This window comes from Lepisosteus platostomus, chromosome 6, assembly GCF_059453375.1.
Source record: "Lepisosteus platostomus isolate fLepPlt1 chromosome 6, fLepPlt1.hap1, whole genome shotgun sequence".
Classification (NCBI taxonomy): Eukaryota; Metazoa; Chordata; class Actinopteri; order Semionotiformes; family Lepisosteidae; genus Lepisosteus; species Lepisosteus platostomus.
In genome coordinates this window covers 56722466-56749397 of record NC_142616.1, presented here as the reverse complement: position 1 = coordinate 56749397, position 26932 = coordinate 56722466, and the positions used below count along the sequence as shown (strand labels likewise).

The following is a 26932-nucleotide window of genomic DNA, read 5'->3' as shown; positions in this document are numbered from 1 at the left end:
TCATGGTTGTACTTTTATAATACTGGTCTTGAAGTCCAAACCTGTACTCTATTTCCACTAATATTGCTGTCTTTTCAATAAAGTTCTAGGGCAAATAAAAAAAAACGAAAGCTTAAAGATCTTGCTACAACAATACTTCATATGATCCCACAGGAAATAGTTTTGAACTTAACTGATGTAGTAAACACTACTAATGGAGTAATAAACTTCAATAAAGAGTTACCAGATACAGTAATTTATTCCCAGTGCTAAAATTTAACCAAAATGCAACAGACTCCAACTAAAGGCTGCTGCCACCTACTGTAGATGCTCCTGGTTTAGGAGACAAAATTAAACCATCAAATGCTTTTGACTGAGAGTTACAAATACAAACTGCAGATGTGATCTCAACATGTCATTTTAGTACTACTCTGTATATACAGTATATAACTCATTGATTGCCAGTACATCGTGTAATTCTGATAATCTAATGTGATGGAAATGGTTTGCTTAAATACTATAAAGTCTTTTTCATAATATTTTAATAAACTCAGTTGACTCCCAAATTCATTGCAATTGGAATTAATTTCAAGCGGTTAGCTGCGTCAACATGCGTAGGATGCAAAGGAACACGTAAAAGTTTATTCCATGCTGAAAACAGAAGAACATTGTTTAATTCATTATCCAAACAAATATTAGACTTTTTATCTCTTAAGTTGCACAGAATTCTGCCACAGAATATCCTATCAAGAAATCACAAAACATGGGAACCACAGAAAACTGTAGTAGAATATCATACCTCCAAATTATTTTTAGGTATCTGACCTATGTCCAAAATATTTATGACTATCCACAGCGATTTACAGGTATAAATAAACTTTTAAAACCTTATAAAGTTAGAAATATGGCTTCTGGGTCTCTCCGCAATGTGTCTTTTTTCTTTCTTAAAAGAAATTGCAGATTGCAGTTCTACACTGATAAAGTTAAGGTGGAAGCAATCGAACTAAGTGACTTTCACCAGGAGAAATGTGGCTCTCAGACAGATTGTATCACAGATCAGATAAAAAGCACACAATCTTACAGATTTTTCAAAACATCCAGACTGTTTTAAATTGGCTCCTCAACCAAAGTGTAAGTTACCCCAAATGTCTTCAAGCTCAAAGGCTGCTTATTTGATGCCTGGTTAAAAAATGAGAAATTATGTTTTTCTTCACTCTTTCAGCCCCTGCTATCCAATAGCTCTCAGGGAAAACAATACTGAATTATTTCCTGACATAACATCACATGAAAAATAATATAATTTTGTAAGTCCACAGAACTCCAGGCTAACTACTGATTCCTTTTGTTTGCCTGACTCTTGTCTCTCTTACAAATAGTCACAGAGAAAACAGAAACCCTTAACACTGAACTTCCAACATTATAGAGCATTAGCAAGGCTTTCAGGGGAAAAAAAAAGAGACTTAACCAAAAATGTTCATGTGTTTCAAATTAAATTGTGCAACCTATGTCAGCCTAATGCGATCATAATATTTATTACATTCTTTAGCTAAACCACTGGGTTTACAGCTTCAACATTTTATACTATATTCACAAAGGTTAGCATTTCATTTGCAGGAAATGTGTAACAAAATGCTGGAATACAATTTGGGGAAATTATCTTGTCTTCATTTCATTAACACTCATCAGATCAATATTTTTAATTTCCATTTCTCTGTCCTTCTGTCAAGATAATATATTTCTACATGGCAACTCTGTATTATGATTCTTCAGATACTGGACATGTACAAACAATGGTACAGGACTGAAAACAAACTGTAATACAGTATTCCAGTGTTTTACCCTAGTTTGAAGTGTTTCCCTGTATAAAGCTGCTGTTTGCACTGTTTCCAAATGGAGGACAGATTCCTTTTTTCAGATTAGGGGTAAGATGTACTACAAACCACAGTGTTCTGACCCTCCTTGTTTGCCAGTGCATTTTGTAATCTGCTAATCAAGGTGCTTTTTCAGCCTGGAAGTTGCTCCCCACCCACCCCACTCCATCCTGCATCAGGATGTTGCACTAGGCTCCCCACCCAATCAAAGGCCTGTATCTAGCGCCCAGCCTAGGTCACCATGTGGTCTGTGCTCCTTTGCTTACTGCACTGTCACCAGCAAAGGCTATATTCATCAGCGTTCACAAATGCACTGGAAAAAATAAGTTTTTTACACCTACTGCCTAGAGAGTTCTCTGCTTTCAGAATAAAGGGGGTTCATTTTAATGTCTTTTTATGTGTTTCATGCTGACTAGTTTCATCTGTAATCTTTTTTCATCTAAGACTTTTACTGGAAATCTTTCTTATACGGTACAGTATATAATGTATTCGATATTGTGAAAATGTCTTAAGACATTTTGCATTGTTCCGGTATTTGCAGTTTTTCTTTCTTTATGTTGAAACACATTCTCTAGGAATATTCTATTGAAACTGTAGCCATTGTATTTTAACATTTTCAGATCTGTGTTTCATAGTGTTGTGGTCTTTAATGACGAATGTTTAAGGTACACCTGACAGTAAGCCTATTTGATTTGAATGTTAAATGTTATAAATGTTACTGCAATAATTCATATTGGTCACAGGCAGTTTGCCCTAATTTCCTGTAATCAGGCTTTTGTAGATTCTGATCAATGTGAATTTGATATTTCTAATATGTTCTGCTTCTTAATAAGTTCACACAACATACCCAAACCAAGCTATAGTGATAACAGCCAGCTACGAGTTGATAGATTACCAGAAAAGAATGTAGATGCTCTGAGTAAATGGTAGTTTTTTGTAACATACTGTACCTTACAAATCTGATAACACCTGATTGTGCCTAAGATTGCGAAGACTTCTGGACAAAAGTGTATACATATATAAATTTGTTGCTCACTGAAAAGGTTTACTTCTCTTTAGACAGACTTAAACAAATGACTTTAAACACATCTCAGATCAGAATTGTTTTTAAGTCTTTAGAAGACATTTACTGTATATGGTATTCGATAATTTGTTCAGTGATTAAGAGATAAATTGTATATATACATAACTCACATATAAAAAAGAAAGTCCATTTTAAGTTGTGCTGGTCAGAACAAAAACAGCTTCTTAGCTGCCAGCTTTAAAAAACGGAGACTAAAACAGCTTGAGTTTTTAGTCTGGTATTTTATGACAATGTTTCAGGGTTTCAGCACCACACCTTAGATTGTTTTTTCACCAGACGTCTGAGAACTTCACACCCTCCAGCACTATGGCCCATTGCAGAGGCCCTTGTCTCGCATTTCCTGTAAACAGCAAGGTGGAAGAACATAGGCAGAGCACTTCCTCCCAAGAGATGACCTGGCAATGACCTCAGAGCAGTTGACGTTAGGATGCCCCACACCCAGGCCTTCTCAAGCCAAAACCTACAGTGTAGACCTGCTGACACACAGGAATGGCTCCACTGACTGAATACAATTCCAAGCAGACAACTACACAGTAATGTACTGGGTGGGCTTCCTTTAGTCTCATCAATACTCACGACAAAGAGAAAACAGGCCCCTTCCATCATTTCCAAAACACATAAATGCATGTGCTGTGCTTGGTTCTGTTGTTATGTACAAACCTGGCCTTTCATGTTCTTTGTCTATAGTAATATCTCTGCACCTTAAAATTCAACTCAGGAAGTGGGGCCATTGAAAGTTGTTTATACTTATGAAGTATGACTCCATAACTTGACTTCTAAATGACTTTTAAATGCTATTTAATACACTAAACTCACTTTTGCTTACAGGTAGTGGTAACCACTGGTTTCCTCTGAACTAAAACAGCGGTGAGAGGAAAAGAATGAAAATACTCAACCCACACAAATCTTTAGAATACGTAAACCCCTTTCCCTGGAAGTTTTAATTTTTATAGCCACAAGGGGGGGCGTGGGGGAATTGCAGCCTATCCCAGCAAGCAACGGGAACAAAGCGTGATACACTCTGGATGGGACACCAGTCAATCTTATGACACATACACATCAACACACACTCACTACAGGACCAATTTTCCCAGAAGCCAATTAACCTATCTGTATGTTTTTGGACTGTAGGAGGAAAGCAGAGCACGCAGAGGATACCTACACTAACATGTGGAGAACCTATCTTTTTATACAGTATAATCCATGAAACTATATTAGATTGAAACATGGATTACAAACATGTTACAGAACACCTACGTGTACACCTAACAACTGTGATGCCAGTTAATTTGGTCTTAAAGTTGAAAAGCTTCAAGGATATACTCATGGGTGGTTGTACTGCAAATAGAAGTAGTGGTTAGAGCTCTACTCAAATCTCCGGATAGCCGTAGATCCAAACCCTAGCTGGGGTTGTGGGTAGAAAGTCTCATTGGATACAAGTGTCAACCTAATGCATTGTAATCAATACTAAGATAAGTCTACTTAAGGTGTTTATTACTTAAGGTATTTATGGTATAGAATGTCAGATGAATACATTTTTTTAAAAGTGCTTATTGCCTATATACCTTTCTCTTTAAAACCATAGCACTGAGACATTCATATGTACAGTACATGTAGACATACTGGATAAACTGGCTGCTTCAAACTAAAGTTTGTTGAGCATATAGTTTACTCATGGACAACGTCTCATCATTAAATGAAAATATTATTGTCTATTTTTTTTTACTTCATCATTATATACTGATTGTTTTTTTTCATTCAGGAAATTTTATGAAGGTTTATTTTAAAAATCCATTCTAGAATATGCATGACTCATGTGAATCTTGAATGTAATATAACACTACAGTATAATATAATTTTACTTCAATTTTAAGCATTACGTTCTTACCCTAGCTGACAGTCATTTGGAAATGATTGTTGTTCATGTTAGAAACTGAATGGTGAAAGCAGCTGGAAACATAATTACGGGAAATTCTGCCTTTTCCATCCCAAGCCTTTGAAACCACTGCTCCATAGGCCTTCAGAGAGACTGAATTATAATACATTCCAGAAACAGACCCATCCTTAGAACTTCAGTCATTCTTAATTGGACTTTACCCATAGTGCTGCAGTCTCTTTCTCTGGTGTTGCACTAAAGCCAAATCCACTGACCTAAAATGGTACAGTTCTAACACCTTTTTCACTATTTTAAAGCCGCATTCAAGGACAAGTCTGAGATTTATCTGTCTGTTTCTGTTTTCAGTGAGAAAATTACTACGAAAAGTTTTTATATTATATGACTACAATGTAGCAGCTATTCAACTTCAATGTGCACTTCAATATTATGGTTTACATCATCTCTGTTTCCCATTAATTTAATTTATTCTAGTTTCATATCCTAGGAAATACACAGTTCTACACAGCTTTCCGCTGTCTTTGCTTTACAATAGGGGAAAAGAAACTGGAGTCTGACAATATGGTGTGACATTGGCACAATTTTCCATGTAATGTCCTATTGTTCAGATCTTTTCAGAGATTACTTAAACTGGAAAAGACAGCCAACGTACACAATAAACATAGCAGTAGGAAACAAAAAATATCAATTAGCACACAACAGGATGTGTACCAACCAAGAAATAAAGTTACAGGGAAATGTAAATATGGATTGTGCTTCTAAATAACATGTAGTCACTTGAATTTGCAGTTATATAAACTGTATATAGCAGTTATATACAGTATATATAACATAAACCTATTACTTGTTCCTATATAGCAGTTTTCTGGCTCTCTCTTTGCAAAAACAAACAAGTTCAAATGTTAAATCAGATTATATATGATAGAAACGGCAAACCTCTAAGAACATACATGATTACTGTATCCGCAAAACACAAGAATCCTCTATTCAAATATTCGCCATTAATCCTTGCTTAGTACTCAGCAGCGTACTGGAAAAGTGACTTCACAGCAATATTGATTATTATTCCAAGAATAACATTTTAATTTAACAAATTTTCCGTTTTTTCCCATCTCAAATTAAATGCAGCTACACAAGCCATCAGTATTTAAATTCCATTATGAACAAGCCATCAGTGTTTAAATTCCATTATGAACATTATCTGCACTCCATGGTTTACCACACAGGATTTAAAACACTCTTTCTGATGCTAACCACACAAAGCACATTTCATAGCTTTCTTTCACCTCATTTCACAAAGCTTTGTGTGAGTCTTCATCACAGATATATAAAACTGGTCAAAGAGTCACATCATGATTTAGATTTAGATTAGGAATTTAGAGTCAAGATCTAACAATATCTCAACAGACCTTTACTTCAGCGAACTTTCTGATAAGATAAGTAAGACACAATAGAGGCTAAGAATGGCTAACAGTAGGATATTGGAAGTTCATTCCACAACACAACTTGTCCTAATTGTATTTGAACAGCAATACAATACAGAGTTGAAATCCAAAATGGGAGGGTGTATACAACTTTTTTTTTTTTATCTGACTGATTATATCAATGTTGTTCCCAACTACAGACTACTGTACGTCTGCAAAATATTTCCCTGGTAAAAAACCAAAATCACCAATTTGTAATATTTTTGTCAAAACACCAATTAAAGAACAAACTGGATATCTTTTGACAATACTTTGAGGGTCTTCTGATTAATCCAAGATCACTGAATTCAAGGAAACATTGTTATGCCCTGTTGAGCCAGAGGTCACAGCTCCTGGTCTCCATGAAAACCAGCCAGGAGGAGTTGAACGCCTTCTGGGGACATGAGGACTCATGTTAAGTGCCCACACTTAACAGGTAATTATTAGCCCATTAGTCCAGAATATTAAAAACCCTGATCTGCCACTCTGTCACTGAGCTACTTTCTGGCAAGGGTAGTGCTCACAGTATAACAGGCCCACTTTCAAGAAGGACACTCAGTCTGAATTCAGAATTCAGTTATTACTCAGTCTGTCTCAAACCAGCTCTGCTTCTTGGCACCCCGTCTGTCCAGCTGAGCACTTGACCACAGACTAGTGCCGTACCTCCAGCCAGAGGATGGATCCACCATCGTTCTGCCCCAACAGCTGTGCCCTCCCTCAGTCTTGTGCTGGCTATCATCTGTCCTCTTCCACTATTTCTGCCTGCCTTCATAACTCTGATCTGGTTTGGCTATCTCTGTCAGCTCTAGTTACTTTGTGAGCCTTCGCTGGGATTAAGTATTTGGATTCCTCAGCCTGTCAGCAAGACGCAGCTCTATCCAGCCATTTGCCACACCATCCACTCGCCACATCGTAACAAATAAAATGAGTTTTTTTGTCCATTCTCAGTGAACTTCACATCAATGGCTTCCTTTAAATGGAGAGTGCCTAATTTGGTCTACTTAAGAGGTACTGTGTAATTTAACAATAGCTCTCTTTTTTTAAAAGGCCATTTTCCATTTTCTATAAACTAAAAGAATCATATATGATTTTGCTCTATGAAAAACCATAGCCAACAATAACAGCAAATAGGGTAAAAGTTCCAAATAGGGGAAAAACTGACCAAATACTATTGTAAAAACATATAGTACTTGGGTAGAAAATTATGTCCTTTATACTAGTATACAGTATAAACCTGTGTGAAAAGTTTTTTTTTTCCAAACTTTGTGTGGGAAGGGATTGACTTCAGAGCACATTATAAAAAAGAAAAGAACTAGTTTTCCATCGAAAGACACATCTTCTTACAAGATGGATGACAAAGTGCATGGTCTTTGCTTGTTTCTTTAGTTCCCCATGGTTTGCGCAGCTTAGTAATTCAAGCAGGATTCTTCTCAATTTTTTTAAGCAGAAAACAAATGACCCACTGGCAACCACTAGCTTAAAGCTGTATGACAGATACTGTATATCACTAATGGGTGCCACATTCCTCTATGGTTGTCAGTGGGCTGCATTTATGAACATTCAGAAATAGTTCATGACTTCTATGTGCTTTTGATGTACCAGTGGTATGTGAATTCTACCCAAGATGGCTTAGAAACAAATGGCCCCTTGTGTGTGGCCTTTCCTGCTTATTATTTTAAGAAGCCACAGTTCACCCAGGGTTTTAAAACATAGTTTTCAAAGTTTCCGATGTAATATTTGAATACACTGTAAGAAGACGACTTTTAAAGCTTTGTGCTTGCTGTCCTGAATTAAGTTAAATTTTGTAATCTTCAAAACTCATCGGTCTTTCCATGTTCTGACCACAAAACATCAACATTTACTTCATTGAAAACAGTGTCATATGCTACTCCAGAATTAAAACGCTAAAAAATCACCCAGCAAATTTGCACTTGATGGTTACATCTGTACATTTTGCAATAAATGTGTTCCCTTCTTTATGTCACTCCTGCTCCTTAAGCCACTAGGTTGAAAACTTAGTACATCTTTAGGAAGTTTGGAAGATAAAGTCCAGAAGTCTAATATATTGCAGCCTGGTTCTGAGTTATCAATTAGCTACAGGTTAATTCCACACTGAAAAGCATACATAAAATAACACAAGTTGTTTCTTTTTTGCTTTTCAGCATGGAAGTATCCTCTACATGTTCTTTTGCAGCTGACACAGCTCCTCACTCCTGCCAATTAATTATCTCCTAATGAAGCAATTAGACTAAATGGTTGAGTGCTTCAGCTTGAAAAGCACTCTTTTGTTTTACCCGTATTGCTGCTTAAATAGCTAATAAAGTGCATTCTTGCAGTCAAATAATTGGTGCCATTAATTAAAGAATGAGGTCAAAATGGCTATGCAAAGCACGGATCAAATTGTTCAAAGAAACCATCAAAGACATATCTTCTATCTGTGCCTTTTAAGTCACACACCTTGTTTGTACCCTTCCTATAAAAAACTATAAAAAAGTTATTTATGTAGGTAACCAGTGTAGTACAATTAATCTTTTTCTCCAGCTTTAATGAGTCAAGAATTAAAAATGAAGCTTTTCATTTAGGAATCTATGGTAAACTAAGAGTAAGAGCAAACTGAGGTATAAGGTGTAAACTAAACAAGAGCCTCCAATATGAAGTGAGGTTTAGCTAATCCATCACAAATCCCACTGACTCATTGTCAAGTGGTCCTCATCATTAATATCTTTTGTTCTTGTTGACACATCCAAGAATCTAATCCTATAATCAGTGTATATATACATATTCTTATTAAGAAACAGATCTAAAAAAATGCTTAAATGATACAGCAATTATATGTATGGATAAAAAATCAAAATGATATTTTAGCTCATTATGTCATATTAATAATTGTTCTAATGATCTGTATGTTACAATCATGTAGTTTAAATGAAAATCTTCCCACTACAGCAACTTAATATTTTGATTTTATGTGTACAGTGATTTTTTTATTTTTTCACAAATTACATTACACAAAGGGAACTGAATTCCTCTTCTGCATGAAGAGAGATTTTACCACCAATATATTAACCTACAGTTTGTAACCTCCAGGTGTTATAGTGTCTGGTGAGCAGAAAATAGCTCATGCATTTAAGAAGGCTCTTGAAGCACAAGGGCCCTGTGCAGGAAAGGAGTCATTGATCAGAGCTATCACCAAGAGGCAGGCTATCATTAGGCAAAGCTTAATCAGAAGTACTGTACCTTTAACACATCAGTGAGTTAAATAGTGAAAATTGTCTACATGATTTCATCTTATTCATACCTTTTATAATGAAAGGGCACGTTAACCATATGGTGGTTTAGTAATGTATATATTCTTTTCTCTTTCACAACACATTCTTTCTGGAGGATTTAGAAAGGATTTCTGAATAACTGTTACATGGTTTTTCGTCACTGGCATCTTTTGTTGGAATTATATTTTAAAGGTGACAGACTTTCTGTATTAGCAACATAACCTACATCTTGACCTTTTGGGAGATTTCAGAAAATACATGATTTCCTCCCTAGCAAGAATTCTGTAACCTACTTCTCAGTATTTCATATCACATCCGTATAATATTTAGATATATAAAAAGTAACAATAATCAATTAGAAAATATAATTATATCGAAATTACAGCAAATACAAGTGCATCTTTTATCTCTTTTATTTTAGTAGCACCCAGTTTACCTAGTTAGCAACCTGGTAACTGTGTAAAATCCTGCTCAGATAATGAATCAAACAGAGCTGTCCAGTCTTTGTCCTGAAAGGCCAGTGTGTCTGCAGAATTTCATTCTAACCTAGCTCTTAAAGTTAATAGCTTCTCCCAACTCTTGAGGCACTAATGCTTTATAGACACCTAGAAAACCTGTGGACATACCACTCCTCCAACAACACACCTGTCTTTGAAGACTGCATTATTTGTGATCTTAAATTTTAAAACTGTGTTCCACTCATGGGAGTAATTAGTTGACCGGAACGTCAATCTGAATTGAAGTGATGTTAAGAGACCAGCATGAACCCTTCTAATTTTGAAAAGGTTCTACTCTTATTCCATTAATTGAGGTAGACTGTATTACGGTGGTAAAGTGCATGTTTAAAGCGTGTTACACCTTTCTCAAACACATTATTTCCAACTGCAAAAAAAATTGTGAAATGGATAGATGTGACCTGAAGTACTGTCTGGGACAGCACAGTAGTAAGGAAGCTGAAAGAGTTCTATTAATAGACCACATGAAGTCATGGCGGCTGTAGTCAATAGACACTGTAAACCCTTGGAACAAAGACGCGCATAAGACGCAAAAGGCACAGAGCCTTCATTATAAATGGCCAGCAGCAGAAATCCCATAAATTTGCACTGAACCTCTTAGGTCTGCAGAAAAACTTTAATTTTTAAGTTTATCAAAACAAAACTCTCCTTTGACCAAATTATTCTGTAACTAACACACAAGCTTGCAGATCCTTCCTTAACCCTCTCTCTGTTTTTAATGCACTTGCATACACAGAAGCTATATTAAAATATGCTTCAAAGAAATTCAAACCTGACCTAACCTAGAGGAATTCTCGACAAGTGGGTTAGGGTCAGAATTCTATCCTTCAGATAAGGATAGAAATGGAAATGGGTGGTTTTTCATACAGTATGTAAACATCAAACTGCAGTTCAAGTACGTTCTCATGAACACTGCACTAAAAATATATTTAGAAGCTATTTATAATGCCCAAACTATGAGACTGCGACCGCACGGCTCTGATCAAGATGAGCCTTAATTATGACAGGCAGTAACTTAAAATCAGCTACTTGTGGGCAATTTGTTTCATGGTGGAGAGTCTCTTCACATGTTATATTGTCATAACTTCCAAGGCTAAATAACTACTGTTCATCCCCTTTGGTTCCCTTAAAAAAAAGGGAATCTTAAGTGTAGAATTTACAATTTCGTGTGTGCGATTGGGAAACAGTTTTTGGAGCACATATATAAGTGTGGAGACACAAATGTGCTCCCAAACTTTTCTCTGTGCACTCAACAGCACCCCGCCCCTTCAACTCCACCCAAAAAAAAAAAAAAGAAAAATTCAAATGCGAGGAGGCGTTAATGTTTATTTTAAGACTGATGCAAGGAGGCTTTTTTGCATTAGTGGGAAAATGATTATATATAATTGGGAGAGATTAACATATAATAACGCAACATCAATCTGATTTTTTAAAGGTTTTGCAAAAAGGGAAAATACAAACTTCAATATATACATATCATTTATATGTTAAAATGAACTATGGAACAATTTTTTCCAAACTGAGTACTTCTGATTTTGAATACAATATAGTGAAGTTGCACTTAATGTTAGATGAGTAAAACTAATGAATATTAAGCAAACCAAAATTTATTGAAATATTGTTTCAATTTTGAAACGATTTTTCGCATGCAACACTTTAGAGGCAGTTTTCTACAATAATTAGTGATTTAGAGACATCAAGATGAGTTTAAGAAGAACAAGAAAAAAAACATTTTGAAGACATTCAGATACTAAAGCTTTATGAAAATTTGTTGTTTGGACAATTTCTGGGTAGAAAGAATAATGGAAAATTAGTGCCTTACTGTTTACACTGCAAGTTTTATTTTTCCTATTTTATTACAACAGACAATCAAATCCTTGAAACCCAGCAACAGGAGGAAATGTGTGGACACACCCCTGTGAATGACAAAGCTGAGTTCTTACACCAGACTACTTCATCTTCTCCACAGAACACTACACCCAGGGAACCTGCTTGCTGGTTATCTTTTACAGCACAATTGCAAATGTTTAGATATTTTCTATCAGTTTTAACCTAGGTCATTCAACATCTGCTAGATTGTACCAAAGCAGTTATAGTGCTACACCACAGGAAAGAATATTCACAAAGCTCATGCATATCTGTCAAAAACTGCCTATTTATGTGCATGTAACAGAAAACACCCAAGAGACAAAGGGGTACTTGAATTCTCACAGACGAACATAGAACATAGATACTGTACAATACATTGATTCTTATGGGAAAACAGCTCACTGGGTTTTTGTAGAGCACAGACATCAGCTAATGACTGACAACATGAGAGAGTGTCAGCAGAAAGTACAGTATAGTGTCCTTCCTTCTGATACATTATTATAAAATGTTTATTTAAAATTGTATATTTATTTTAGTTTTTTTTTTACAAGTAAAGCACAATGAAAAACAATTCTCTTTTAGTTAACTCCACACCAAATCACCTTATAGAAATGGAAGAGAAGGGAGAAAGGTCGGAGTTATATAAAAAACTTCAGATGCTTATCAACTCTTGAGACATCAATGGAAAACATAATGACTAATCTACTACAGATCTAATCTGAAATCTGATACAATTAATTTAATCTAATACAAAGAAGCAGTCAAATCTAGGTACAGAACCTGCACAAGCTTCTCAAACCCACCCAAAACAAGCAGTTAGTATATCCTCCTGGGGTGCGTGTGAAAGTTCATTTCAAATCTTCCTGTGCTATACCATTCAGTGACCACACCACAGATTTCAGCACACAGTGTTGTCAATGCAACACGTTGAATCAAAGAAATTGTCATATCTGAAAATGCTAAATTTATTAATTATTAACATAACATAAATATTTCAACATTTACCTTGAAGCTCATTGGTTATCCCGTACAGAAGTACTTGTTATTTTCTGTGTGACTAATGCACAGCTTTTGGGTACTAAAATACTGAAGATGGGTTCAAGCTTCATGGAAATTAAAAATATGTCTTCTTGAATAACACAGAATATGTAGGATATGGTTTCATGCATAAAAAACACTTTACATTATCGGATGTTTACCTTTTAACTGCTAGCACTTTAACCACTATTTAGAAAACATTGTTTGTTATTTGTGAATTCTTAGATTTTATTGAAAACCACAAAATATTCATTTATACTGTTGAAAGACATAAGACCCATAAGAGTCAAGGCCATTTGTGCACTAGGGCCTATTCTGACAATTCAAGTACGTAAAGTTTTAGGCAGTGCAGTTTATTTTTATATAATAACTTTGGAAAATTTAATTTTATGTAAACTGTTCTTTCAGAAAATTAACTGCAATATTTGTGATTATTGAAATTCTTGTTTAGTGAGACATTCAATAAACATCAGAGACTAGAAGACAATTCATTGGAAAGTACACCAGTAGCAAAGTGAAGAAAATGTCTCCTAGCTGTTTACCCCCAGGTTTTCCCATATTTGATAGGATATCCCTCATATAAGTGTCTCCCTCTTCAGAGAAAGTGCTTTTCACCACCTGCCATTTAAAAGTCACAGAGAACAACGTAAGAATCAAATTGCAAACTTCACCACCAATGAAAGCCACAATGAAACAGACCTATTTCAGAATGCATTTTGCTTTTAAACATAAGACATGCCTTATAGCAAATGAAGAGCATCCATATTTTTCCTTCTTTTCTTATTTTAGCTCAGTTCATTGTCTTTAAAAGAAAGTGAAGACAACATCCTAATACAAAGTACATGTGTAAGAAAACGAGCTGCTACAATTAAGCAATGTATTATACTATACTGTACATAACTTTGCAGGTATTTAAATTATTCTACTAAATGCACAATTTAGTAAAAGTACAGAAGGTAAGCATAGGTTCGTTATTTGGATATCTGTTTCTTCTGGCTCAGTGTTATATGATATTTTGCATCCTTAAAATTAGGATTTTATGCTCATTCTACCTGGACGTGTTTCCTTCCAGAAGTCTTGTTTCACTCAATCATGTGGGGCCATTGACTTTAGCATGAAGATACAATATAGGTCATGTCAGGGAGAACAATTGGACAGTCTTTCTAATTGGCAGGTCTTTAGTTATGAAGCACAGTATTAAAGCAGTGACTACATATTTGCATTACAGATATATAGGGTGAAGATTTTATATGTTTTTGTAGAAGATTAGTTACAGTCCTTCAACAAAGATGCATAGTATTACCTAATTTTAAAAAGAATAGGTTGTCATTTACAAGCTAATATAACATTTATTATGCTGGTATGTAAAATAAATAATTTTTCCATTGTATCAAAAACTATTTTCAAATAGTTTATTTGAAATAAACATTTAAAAACATTTATTGTCAAAATCACACTTGTATTGCATTCAGCTATCCAGGTTGCTTTTATTTTCAGTTTTTGCAAATTCTTACTAAAGTTCACAAGTTCCTAGAGCTAAATCTCAAGATCTTTTAAGAAGATTGTCAACATACCCTCAAGATCTGCTTTGCCTTTAATAAATCACATAAGATTCAAGTGGGAAAGGAAAAGAAAAGGGCTGTCTAATAAGGAATAGGCACATAACAGCACATAGGAAGGATTTATATGGTTAGAAAGCAGGAGAAACTGGGATCTAAGAGCTGAGACATTAATTGTTTAAATTAAATTGTAAAGGTTAGATAATCATAAAGGAAAAACGTTTTTTTTGAAGAACACTAAGAAAGCAGTTAGCGCCAAATGGTAGTCTGATGTCAAAAAATATTTTTTACATAAAAGTGAACTTGACATAAAGAAAAGGGGATAATTATGTTTCTTACAATGTTCATTGTGACACTTTGCTTTCACCATAAGTTACCTTTGTTTTTCTCTGATTATATTAAAAGCACTTCCTCTGGGAGACAGCAATTCAACAAGGTGGCTTCAAGTCAAGACCGAAAGCAAATGTAAAACTTTTTCCATCTCCACTGCAGAAGCAAAGTTAACAGGTCTTACATAACAGTTTACAGTACCTTTCAGATTCCTGGTCGGGTGTTTGAGGTTTGCTTTCAAACCCGGTAAAGCTGCTCATGTCCACATAGCCATCGTTCTCATTGGCAGAAGAAAGCGCCCTGCTAGGATCCTCGAAAAACTCCGTAAACGTTCCTGTTCGGGTGGGTCTCCTCGGAGGGATCTGGATATTTTCATAATCGGAGTTCATGGCAGGAATGTTCTCATAATCTGACGTATCTGCGTTAGGGAAAGATATGGATCTGGGCTTGGTCAAGGGAAGGGGCATAAATGGAGGCCTTGATCGGTCCTCAAACGATTCCACTCTCGATACACTCCTGCTGAATGTCTTTGGGGTTCCTTTCCTCTTGCTCTCCTTGTAGAAGAGAAAGGTAGATGGCGAGTCTAATGCCCATGGCTTCCCCGACCGAGATTTTAGCTGTGGTGAACTGCCAAGGCTCCTTCTGTCAAGTTCTAGGACTCTTAAGGGCCCATGGTGGCTTGACTCAGAAGAAGACCTAGAAGAAGAGACGTTTACATCTACATGCACCTTGTTTTCCGTTTTCTTCTTAAACTTTAGAGTTAGGAAACGTTTGAATGAAGATTTTTTCTTTTTTTGTTTGTCTGCAGAGTCACTCTCAATTAAAAGCGACGGGGAGCTTTTAGTGATTGGTTTCTTGGTGATGTATGCTAATTCAAAGGGAGGAGGGATGTCGACAACTGAGGTTGGAGTGGACATACCACTGGATGGAAGGTGACTTCTCTGAGAGAAGCTACCAGATGATCCAATAAAGCAGGGCAAGGAAAGGTTGTCATCCTTTCTCTTCATTCTGCCATCCTCCCCTGTCGAACTATCATTCTCTCTAAAAACAGACATTGGCATATCCCGACCTTCAACAGAGTATGACCGAGGATATAAAATAAAACGCCTTGGCTTGGAAGGAATCATTCGGTTTATCTCTAGCTGTTCATGATCACTGAGTGGGTTACCACTTTTATCTAAGGCCACTGTGCAATATTCATTGGATTGGAGCATATCGGATTCAGGGCCAGTTTCCTCAGGCACAGTCTCAGGCACATAACCAGGCACTTTCCCAGAAAGAGACCTAGTTCTCGTTACAATACTCTTTCTGTCCAGAGAAATAAAGTTCAGGTTTTCTCCTTCAGTGTCAAGTCCAGCCTCTTCATAGACGTGCTCATCACTGATGGTATCTTCTGCTCTGTCCGTGTCTGTTTCCTCCAAGTAAGGCACAATAAGGCCTTCAAAGTCTATGTCATCCCCAAAAATATCTGAAGTGTCTGTTAATACCTGCCTATTGATCAGTTCATCTATCCTTATCACATCTATGTCTCCTGGAACTGTCATAGCGCATGGTTCATTCTGAGCTTGGTTAGTGCTCTGACTACTAAGACCTTCACCCTCTCTTTCGGTACAGTCAGCATCTACTTCTGTTTTGTCTTGGTCAGGTTCCATGAGGTTGTCTGCTTCAGGTACTTCAATAAGGTCCTCAGGGGGAATACATTCAACTGCTTCTAAATCCTCTGTTTCCTGAGAGACAGATCCATCTAATTCACTAGCATCTTCAACAGGCTCACTGACTTCAATTTCAGGCATTAATTCTGTCATAGGAGATTGGATCTCAGAACTAAACTGTAAAGAGTCAATGGTTTCTTCAGTTGTGTCCCCTACCATGTTAGCCTGGATTTCCTCAACATCAGCTATAGCCTCTAATGAAACATTATCGGTGGTGTTCATAGGTCCCTGTTCTTCAGAGCTCAAGACTTTAAAGGTTTCGTTAACATAATATTCCTCCTCAGGTTTTGCCTCAGTTTCCAAATTATTTTCCACATCTGCAATGGGCTCATTGCCTATGATACTATCCTCAGCTGCTTCTGAGACACTGGAATCATTTATTTGGTCTGCAAGAATTTCTTGTTCACCAACTGAAGCAAAATCTACAGAGATCTCATTCTCCTGCTTCTCTGAAAATGAAGTTTCAAAAGACACAGCACACTGATTGTCCTGACGTTCTTCACTTTCTAAAAGATCCTCACAATTGTTGTTCATTAAATCATCCTCTTCTTCTTTGGGATCTTGTGTTTCTTCATAAAAAGTCATAGACTCTTGTGAAACTGCAGCAGGTGCATCATCCTCTTCAGCAATTCCACACCGAGTGTCGATAGCTGGGGTATTATCACTGAGGCATTCCTCAACAGCCTCTCTCTTGGCATCATTTCCTGCATCTTGACTTAATTCTTCATCAACCTCAGCACCCTGCTGGGTGTCTACTAATTCATAATCTTCATTTGCCTGATGAGGTTTATGTTCAGAGGATTTGTTCACTTCCTCATTATCACAAGCTTCAGCAATTTCTGAAAGTTCATCATCAGCCTCAAGCGCTTCATGTGAACCACAGCATGCTGGTTCAGTTATGTCCCCATATTCAGCGTTACTAATTTCAGCACTTTCCATTCTATCAGTGCCTTCAGTGTCAACAGGGTCCATTAAATTTCCCTCACCCCCCTCTTCATCCTCTTCAAGTTCCTCTCCGTTGTCACTAGAACCAAGGGCCACAGCATCAGAACACAGCTCCAGCAGGTGTCCCTCCTCATTTTCACATTCCTCTCCTTCATCTGTAAGCTGCTCATTGTCAGACAACAGAATATAGCCATCACCTGTTATCTGGAAACTGTCGGACTCATTCTCTTGATTGAAGTCCTCTTCAGAGCACAGTAACGTGCCATTGGAGCACCTGTTGAGGCTATTGTTCATATACAAGCAACACTTTTCATCCGAGTCCTGCAGAAGCTTTGGTTTGGGAGCAATAGGAGGCTTGGGACCCCGGGCTGAGGAGCAAGGTTTTGACATCAGTGATGAAGGCAACTTAGAAGTCAGGTGACTAAGAATCTTTGGTTTTGGTGCTAGGGGTGGCTTCTTATAATCTGAAAAGAGAGGAAAAAACATTAGCTCCCTAAATGTCTGCTGATCATAATGACACTTCCATTATCAATTTTCATTTTCCAATCTTTTAAAAACTACATCATTGTAAGAGAGCAAATAAGGGCACATTGAAGGACAGAAAAACTCTTTTTTTTTTACTGAACTCATAAATATTTTAAATAATGAACTGAAGTTTATTTAATAATTACTGCATAAAAAGAGCATCTAAAGGTTAGTTGATGTAAAACTACTTTAATAAAAATAGGTAATTAATACTCAATAAGGCTGTGTTCTGTCAAATCATTCTTAAAATAATTGTATAATGCAAACTGTAATAGTACTGGCTACAGCCAGGCATGATGCCAGCAGACACCAGATTCCTGCACAGCTCTGTAAACACGCCTCGGTCCTGACCTACGCAACCCCAGACATTAGTCCAGGACCTCTCCCATGTATGACTGACGCATAGTAAACAATTCTGAATGTTTTTGTCAAACAAACATGGCCTGTGGCCTACTGAGGCCTAAAAGTAGACAACCCTTTATACAAATTACCTCTATAGATTTCTCTACCCTGCTCTGAATTTATCTCTAATTTCTATACCACTACTTCTTCTAACGTCTAATTGCAGTATAATAAATGTTAAATTTCAGCTTTATTGTAAAGCACTGTAGAAACATCTTTATATATTTAGTAAATAACATTCATCATTGTAACACTTAACACATACTCAGTCTTTTATAATCATTAAAACATGAAGGTTTAGTATGAAAGATTTCCTAAAGTGCATTTTGATATTACGTTGATATCATTTTAACATTTTCTATATAGAAATCAGTTGCATAATTATCCTGAAGTCTGCAGTAAAAGGATCATTCCTATACCACTTAAATTAAGAGACAAAAATATATGGTAAAAAATACATAATTCAACCTAATGTATCAGTATTACTTAGCCTCTGGACAGTAGTTTGAATTGTGAAACTACTGCAAGAACATTTAAAGAGTGTGTGTTGTAACTATGGATATTTCTAACTTTAAGACAATGTAAACCTGAATTCCCTAAACAGCAGAAACTGAATATTAAAAATATAAACTCAGCAAACAATAGTTGTGAAAAACATACCTTGCATTTTTTTATAGAAAACTTACTTTGACTTTGTGGAAAAAGACCTCACTTGTAAGTAATAGCTACTGTAATATTTTTCTAGATGACAGAATCTTGATTTAGACAGCCAAAAAGCTGACAGCTCATATAACAAATATCCCCATAACTGTCAATAGTAGCTAATAGCTGGGGTTGTGAGTTTTCTGAGTTATTATTTTAACATATATAGTTGCAAGAAAAAGTTTGTGAACCCTTTGGAATTACCTGGATTTCTGCATTAATTACTCATAAAAATGTGGTCTGATCTTCAACTAAGTCACATGAGATCAACTTCAACTATGAGATGAGATTGGAGGTGTAGGTTGGAGGTGACCTGCCCTATAAAAAAGGTACACAAAGGTTGGTTACTGACAGAGTCTGCTCTTCTCAAGAAAGAGCTGTTCATGTGACCCATGCCCCGATCTAAAGAAATATCAGAGGACCTTAGAAGAAGAATTGTAGAGATGCATAAAGCTGGAAAAGGCTACAAAAGCATTTCTAAAGGCCTGGGTGTTCATCCATCCACAGTAAGACCAATTCTCTACAAATGGAAGAAATTCAGTACTGTAGTTACTCTCCCTAGGAGCGGGTGCCCTGCAAGGATCACGGCAAGAGTGCAGTGTGCAATGCTGAAGGAGGTGAAAAAGAACCCTAGGGTAATGGCAAAGGATCTGCAGAAATCTCTTGAACTTGCCAAAGTTTCATGTGTCCACTATGAGAAAAACACTGAACAAGAATGGTGTTAATGGAAGGACACCACGGAGGAAACCACTGCTCTCCAAAAAAAACATTGCTGCACATCTCAAGTTTGCAAAAGACCACCTGGATCTTCCGCACCGCTTCTGGGACAATGTTTTGTGGACGGATGAGACAAAAGTTGAACTCTTTGGCAGAAAAGCGCAACGCTATGTTTGGAAGAAAAAAAGCACTGCACACCAATACCAAAACCTCATCCCACCCATGAAGTATGGTGGAGGGAGGATCATGGTTTGGGGCTGCTTTGCTGCCTCAGGGCCTGGGCAGCCTGCTATCATAGAGGGAACAATGAATTCAAAATTGTATCCAGAAATTTTGCAGAATGTCAGGGTAGCGGTCCGTCACCTGAAGCTTAATAGAAGTTGGGTGATGCAACAGGATAATGACCCAAAACACAGGAGTAAATGAACAACAAAACGGTTTAAACAGAAGAAAATTTGTGTTCTGGAATGGCCAAGTCAGAGTCCAGACCTCATCCCAATTGAGATGCTATGCCATGACCTGACGAGAACTGTTTACGCAAGGAATCCCAGAAATATCAATGAACTGAAACAGTTTTGTAAGGGGGAATGGTCTAAAATTCTCATGTCTCATCAGCAGCTACAAGAAACGTTTGGTGGAGGTTACTGCTGCTAAAAGATAGAAAAGATGCAAAAGACAGAAAACAACTTACAAAACATGGTAATAATGAGACAATGGCAACAAGAGCAGAGTCACTGCATTGTAGCCGGACCAGAATTTTGAAACAATCTTCTAATATGGTGACACTGTGATGTAGGGAGATATTGGTTTGAATGAGAAGTTAAACGGAGGTCTTTACTATAGTACATGACCACTAAAGATACTTTGTCATAGAAGACCATGGCTATTGTCCCTTAGCTAAGCAAAACATTATAAGATCAATGTACTTCCAGCTGTCACTTCCTCTGATTCTCTGTTAAAATTCTCTACTCAGAATGTGTTTTTGCTGGAAGGGTTAGTCAGCATAGAGAAAGAACAATGAAAGCAGAAACAACAACAGAAAATCACACGAAAGGCAATACAAGATAAACAGCAAGAATGCAAATGAAGAGAATAAAACTGGCATTGAAACCAACTAGACCTTGGAGATGAAGTCCACAGGATATGATCTCAGGTACACATTGTGATAAACAACACCTTTATAACTACCACCTCTACAGATTGACATACAGTAGGAGCACAGATTGCCATAATTACTATACAGTCTACAGGAAGACTGAATTGTGAGAGAGGATGTTTCTCACCAGTTCTGTGGTGATTCAGAGGGATGGCAAGACACTTTTATGTTTCTCTTCATCGCCGGTTAATTTCTAAATCCCAGTTCCAGAGGTTAAGATTTCTTTTTCTCCGTTCTGCTTTTATTATTGTAAATGTTAAGAAAATTATTACTAAAATAGATTGCTAAGCAAACAAAAGGCAGGATCACCATTCCAATAAAGGGAATATCGTACAGTATATCAGCCTTATCTGAAATGCAACTTGCTTCTTTTTTATTTATGGCAGGGAACAGCCATACCACTATGAATACAAAATAATCTTTTTGTAATCTTTTGCAGATTCTTAACCTCATACACATTTTTATTTTTACCTTTTTGGGACCTTTCCATTGACTCTCATTCAAATTACTGCTCCAATTCTCACTAAGATTAAACTCCAGGCAGGATGGAAATAGTCAGAACTAATATGCTTGTCACTTTTAGATGTAAAAGAAGACGGCTATCTGGATCATAAAAAGTAATTTGAATGGACATCACCACATCATTGTTTGGCGGGACTGTATACAAACAAATGCACCTAAATTTCTACTTCCTTTTCTAATGCTATCTTTAACTATTTTTTCTTCTCCTTCACTAAAGGTGTATTTCACTCATAATGCTGTAGCTATGGAATAACAATATAACACACAACGTTTTAGGTTTCTAAATATTTTATGGGCCTGTAATATTGGAAACAGTTTTTGGACATTTTTAATATTCTCAGTCGTAATTATTACTACTGGAAGATTAGGGTTGGCTGGATGTTGCAATCATAAAAAACTTTTCAACAAGATTTTTGGAAATAATATTTAAGTCAAATGTGCATAAGATATACTTTTATTAAACCTTTTGCTCACATTGAATAACTGGTTGAGTTTAGACTATCAAAGAGTGTATATATGAAATAAGAATAATAAAACAAGTGATTGTTAAAGATTAATAAGACATCATAATGTTCATAACATTCATAATATGATGTGTGGTTTGGGCTGGGAGGTTGTGGGACAGCAAACGTTGCATATGGAGGATACGATATGTTACATAATACATAATATTGTAACGCTTACGGCCGACAGGGCGCTGTGTAAGAGCCGGCGTACCAGAGCGGGTGACGTCACCGCCCTTCCCTGTGATAGCAGGACCACAGCTACTGGGCTGTGGAGAGATCTCTCTTTGGCTCACGGGGCTAGGTCGCTGCAGAGAGACGCGGAAGTCCCGGGTTCGAGCCCCGGAGGGTGCAGGGGCCGACCAGATGCGGCAAGGGCGCCCGCCCGAGCCCCCGTTGCGTTACATTGGTGTCAGAAGTGGGATGGGATAGCCCTTCGCCGGGGACGGCGATTTAAGCGGGGGAGAGTGTAACGCTTACGGCCGACAGGGCGCTGTGTAAGAGCCGGCGTACCAGAGCGGGTGACGTCACCGCCCTTCCCTGTGATAGCAGGACCACAGCTACTGGGCTGTGGAGAGATCTCTCTTTGGCTCACGGGGCTAGGTCGCTGCAGAGAGACGCGGAAGTCCCGGGTTCGAGCCCCGGAGGGTGCAGGGGCCGACCAGATGCGGCAAGGGCGCCCGCCCGAGCCCCCGTTGCGTTACAATATGTACATGTACCTGTACATACAGATGCAAGTTACTGACATATACTGTAGCACTAAGCCTCCTCAAAACAAAGGTAAAACTACCACCCAACGGCAAAATCAACGAACTTAAGTATTTGCATCAGCAGCACTTTGGATTAGTTGATCGGTAGTTCTGCTTTAAATGTAATCCAATTAATAGGCGCTTTAGTGCATGATAAATGCATTTGTAAATATTTAATTTGGTGCTATTTTGAAAAGGGGCTCCTTAGTGACTTAGTGTTTTTTAGAAGGGTGACTCGAAGAGAAACAATAGAAACACTAGTTTAGTGCTACTGTCCAGTTACTGTACAGTAGGTGTTTAGTACAGGTCTCCCTGAAATAGTTACTGGAAGCGCAGTATTTCATTGTGGTACATTTACAGGAATCACTTAATTCATGAAAGAGCCTCAGGAACTCAGTGTTTATATAGCACGAACCACAAAATTGTACTTCTACAAGAAATATAGCGGCAGATCATCATAATAACGCTTTTACTACAGGAGTTTTTGTTTTTGTTTGTTTTTCCTCAGTTATATAAAGAACAAATAACCTTACTTTCATAACACAACAGCTTGATGTATTTTCCTTCCCATAGATTAAGGAACTCACAATTTCAAGAAAAGGTGTATATTTGATTGTCCTCTTATTTTTCTTTTCATGTAAATTCCAAGTGTGGTTACTGGAATGTAAATCGGCATGAAATCACCTAATTATCTCTGCCCCGTTCTGATACTCCAAGAAGAGACAGAGATTTTATTTAACTTAAATGCGGGTATTTGTTCAGAACTATTCGTTACAGATAAAACTTCAAAATTACACAAAACCCAAAACCAAACATTATGTTTCTCTCATTCAGAGAAAAATTCATTCATTAAATTTCGTTCTCTGAATTTTTATTCAGCTTAATTTTTCTGAGGTCAACAATTTACAATTGTATAAATATGCAATAGCTTAATTTCGCGATATTCTTTTTGGTAAGTAAATGACCAATCGTCTTTGGAAAAGTACTTACCTGTATTCATATTGGGACACCATCCACATCTGCTGTAGTCTCTTCACAACATTACACCTCCCGATGCTTGCGCGCAGGGTTACATCCAAAAGACTCAAGAAACTTATCCTAGAAAATTCCGACAGAAGTAAAAGAAGTTGTATGGTCAAAAGTCACTGAAAATATCATCTTTTCCAACCCTTTTATCTCTCCGTCATTTTGGTTTCTCCTAAACTGTTAAGGTCCTCAGCTCTCCAAGTGCACATCGCATTTGCTGAAGTGGTGCTGAGTGCGCTAGCGTTCGGAGCTCTGGCTGCAGGAGGCATTTCCCTTCGTTTCCTGAAGAGGAAGCTCTTTTGCTCAGTCAGGGATTGTAAACCAAAGTAAATTGCTCAGATTCAGGCAAAACCAATTCTGGTTTAAAGAGACAGAACCCACACCTCTTGCAAATACGAAGAGTGCCGAGAGATGTCTCAGTGACTTACTGTACATGTATAACACAACGCGGTATTCCCCGGTTCAGAATGAGAATTTGCACTTGAGGCGCTTGAGTCTCAGCGAGAGGAGTTGTCATGCCTTCCAATCAAGTAATAGGTAGTAAAGTTCTAACACCATTTTTTTAACCTCTTAAAACGTATTTGAGACTTCGTAGTGACGGGCGTTTTCTTAATTTGTTAATTCATTCTTAATTTGACAACTAAAATCAAAATTTGCATATGGCTTTAAAAACTGACGATAAGAGTTTATAACGAGGTTAGACCGCTTAATTTTGCCAACTGCATTGCTACTGCAAAAAATCGACGCCAAATAGACAATATGAAATAAAATAAAATAATAACAGTTTTTATTAAGGATTTAATAGGCTTGAATAACTCACCTGGAACGCATTTCATCCTAGTTGATTCTCTTCCATATTTTCAGACTATAATTAACTGACTTTGTCTCCTGGCTTGTTTTCCGTTTATCTTACAGAAGTTAGTAGGGAATATTGGAATGAAAAAATGTTTAATAGCTTCAGTGCAATGATGTGAAATTTAGATTGCAACATATGTTATCTGCATGTTAATTACAAATCTGTAACACAAATGGTGTTTAGAATACATCTAAAATGAGAAACTACCGCCTTCTGGAATATATTTATCTTTGTGACTAGGGTTATGCAATCTAAAATAATTTTTAATGTTTTGGTAACCACTACTAAAGGAACCCACATAACATAAGAAGAGGATAATTTGACGGATTACAACACTTTGTATTTAAATGGTGATGCTTTGATTAAGTAATATTTACATTTTATAAACTGCAGGGAATGTGTACAGTATACAGTATATAAATATCAGGAATATTTTCTAAGGCTTAAAGAAAATATTCATTTGGACTCAAAAGATTGTCTAAAGTGGTGAATCTGCTTTTGAGTCAGCATCCTGTAGTTTATAATGAAACAACAGTGTAATTCAAGCAAACCAATAACATGGTTTCTACCAGTAATCACTATCAGTGATGAAATGTAAGTGTGATAAATCACTTTATCATATAAACCATAAGTGATTTCATACAAATGAAACTGATGCTGCCAATGGGTGTTTGGGATTTTAATGCTGGTCGAAGAAATTTTTCATTGAAATCTTTCCTAAATGCTTGGAGTTCCAACATACTTTGCTAAAAACAGTTTCTCTAGGATACCAGTAGTCTTTGTCATTATAAGCCTGGGTTTCCTGTCCATACATCTGTTGTCTGATTGGAGGAAAACAGTCCTTTAAAACCTTGCTTCATAACAGGAAACTGTTCTCTCTGTTTCCTGCACTACAGGCACCACTTCCTTAGCAACAGATGGACAGACCTGGCATGGTTTAACCCCTTAGGGTACTATAATGTACCATAACGAGAACTGCGAGTTGACATTTTGTGGTTCTGAATGTCACAGTGACAAACAACTTCTACACCTGGAACAACATTTTCCTAAAAATACATTCAGTTCCCACAGACTTAGATAATAAATTCAAATGCCATGTATTTTACAGTTATTTTACAATTATTCAAACAGCTTTACACATACTGTACAATTACTCTAGGTAAAGATAAAGTTACTTTTTGACGGTCCTGGGTCTTCCATATATTGTTTATTTTGCACATTTTGCATTTTGTGTCACATCTTACTAGAAAACTGTAAATGAATATACAATTTACATAAACATAGGGCCAAGTATGTTCTTGTCACATAAGAAAAATGAAGCAGATAACACTCTGGTCTTTCTTTCAAATCACATACAGTATAGAAAATATATGCTTGGATGTTGATAATGTACCAAGTGCTACATGTGACATCCACATTTTTACTTCAGCATTACTGCAACATACCACACATTGCCACAGCATTAAAATAAAACTATTGTTATATCACCCTTCCCAAAACATTTGTGAAAAACATAAATGTCTGGAAAGCCTCATTATTCAAATCAACTAGAGCAAGCCCTGCACCTTTGGGGAATTCAGTATTGCTCTGAATATTAAAGGATGAACTATTGAACATCAGGAAGATCTGGAACTGAACCAGGACAAGGGAGAGTTCTTAGTTTTTGAGAAGGGACACAAACCAAGCATTCCATTTCACATTAGATGGTGAAGTTCTGCATGGCACTTTTGAATTTTTTTTAATGAATAAAAAAATGAAAGTAGAATACATTCACAACTTGAAAAACTATCCAAGAAGACCTATAAAAAAATCCATAGGTTGCCAGGAACGTTGCATGACTGGACGGCTCATTTTTCCTTCCACCATTCCCTGACTAGATCATTTGGTTTTAATTTCTCCAGGCAGCAGACATTCCAAAAAGCTGCTGGAAGAGATTGGAGGAGAAAGTAACTGTAGAAATGACATCTGCAGCTTTAAAGACATTGTAATGAAACTTCAAATCAAATAATGGAGGAGAGTTTAAATGGATTGGACTGGACAATGCAAAAACAGAAGTGTAAATAGGTATGATTATTCTCCACGGCCGAAACGTTGTGTTCTCTTTCTTCTTTTTTTTTCAGCATGGAATAAACCTATTACTTGTTCCTTTGCAGCCTACGCATGCTGACGCAGCTACCCACCTGAATGATTATTATAATACTGACAGAACAAGTAGTTTTTAAGCTATCATACTTGAAATGAATACT

The 26932-nt window shown here is 36.8% G+C and overlaps 1 protein-coding gene across 2 annotated transcripts in view; it reads right to left on the bottom strand.

The window, feature by feature from the left end:
- fgd5b (FYVE, RhoGEF and PH domain containing 5b) overlaps positions 1 to 24210 on the bottom strand; it is a 72485-nt gene extending 48275 nt beyond the window's left edge. The window contains exons 1-3 of one of the 2 annotated variants that reach the window (XM_088636481.1): positions 23795 to 24210; positions 19362 to 19475; positions 15073 to 17992 (exon numbers count right to left, since the gene is read on the bottom strand). In XM_088636481.1, coding sequence (XP_088492607.1) covers positions 15073 to 17918 — 2846 coding nt within the window. In that variant the 5' untranslated portion in view covers positions 17919 to 17992; positions 19362 to 19475; positions 23795 to 24210. The remainder of the gene's footprint in view (positions 1 to 15072; positions 17993 to 19361; positions 19476 to 23794) is intronic. The other variant, XM_088636480.1, reaches the window with a different exon arrangement.
- Positions 24211 to 26932: the final 2722 nt, after the last annotated feature.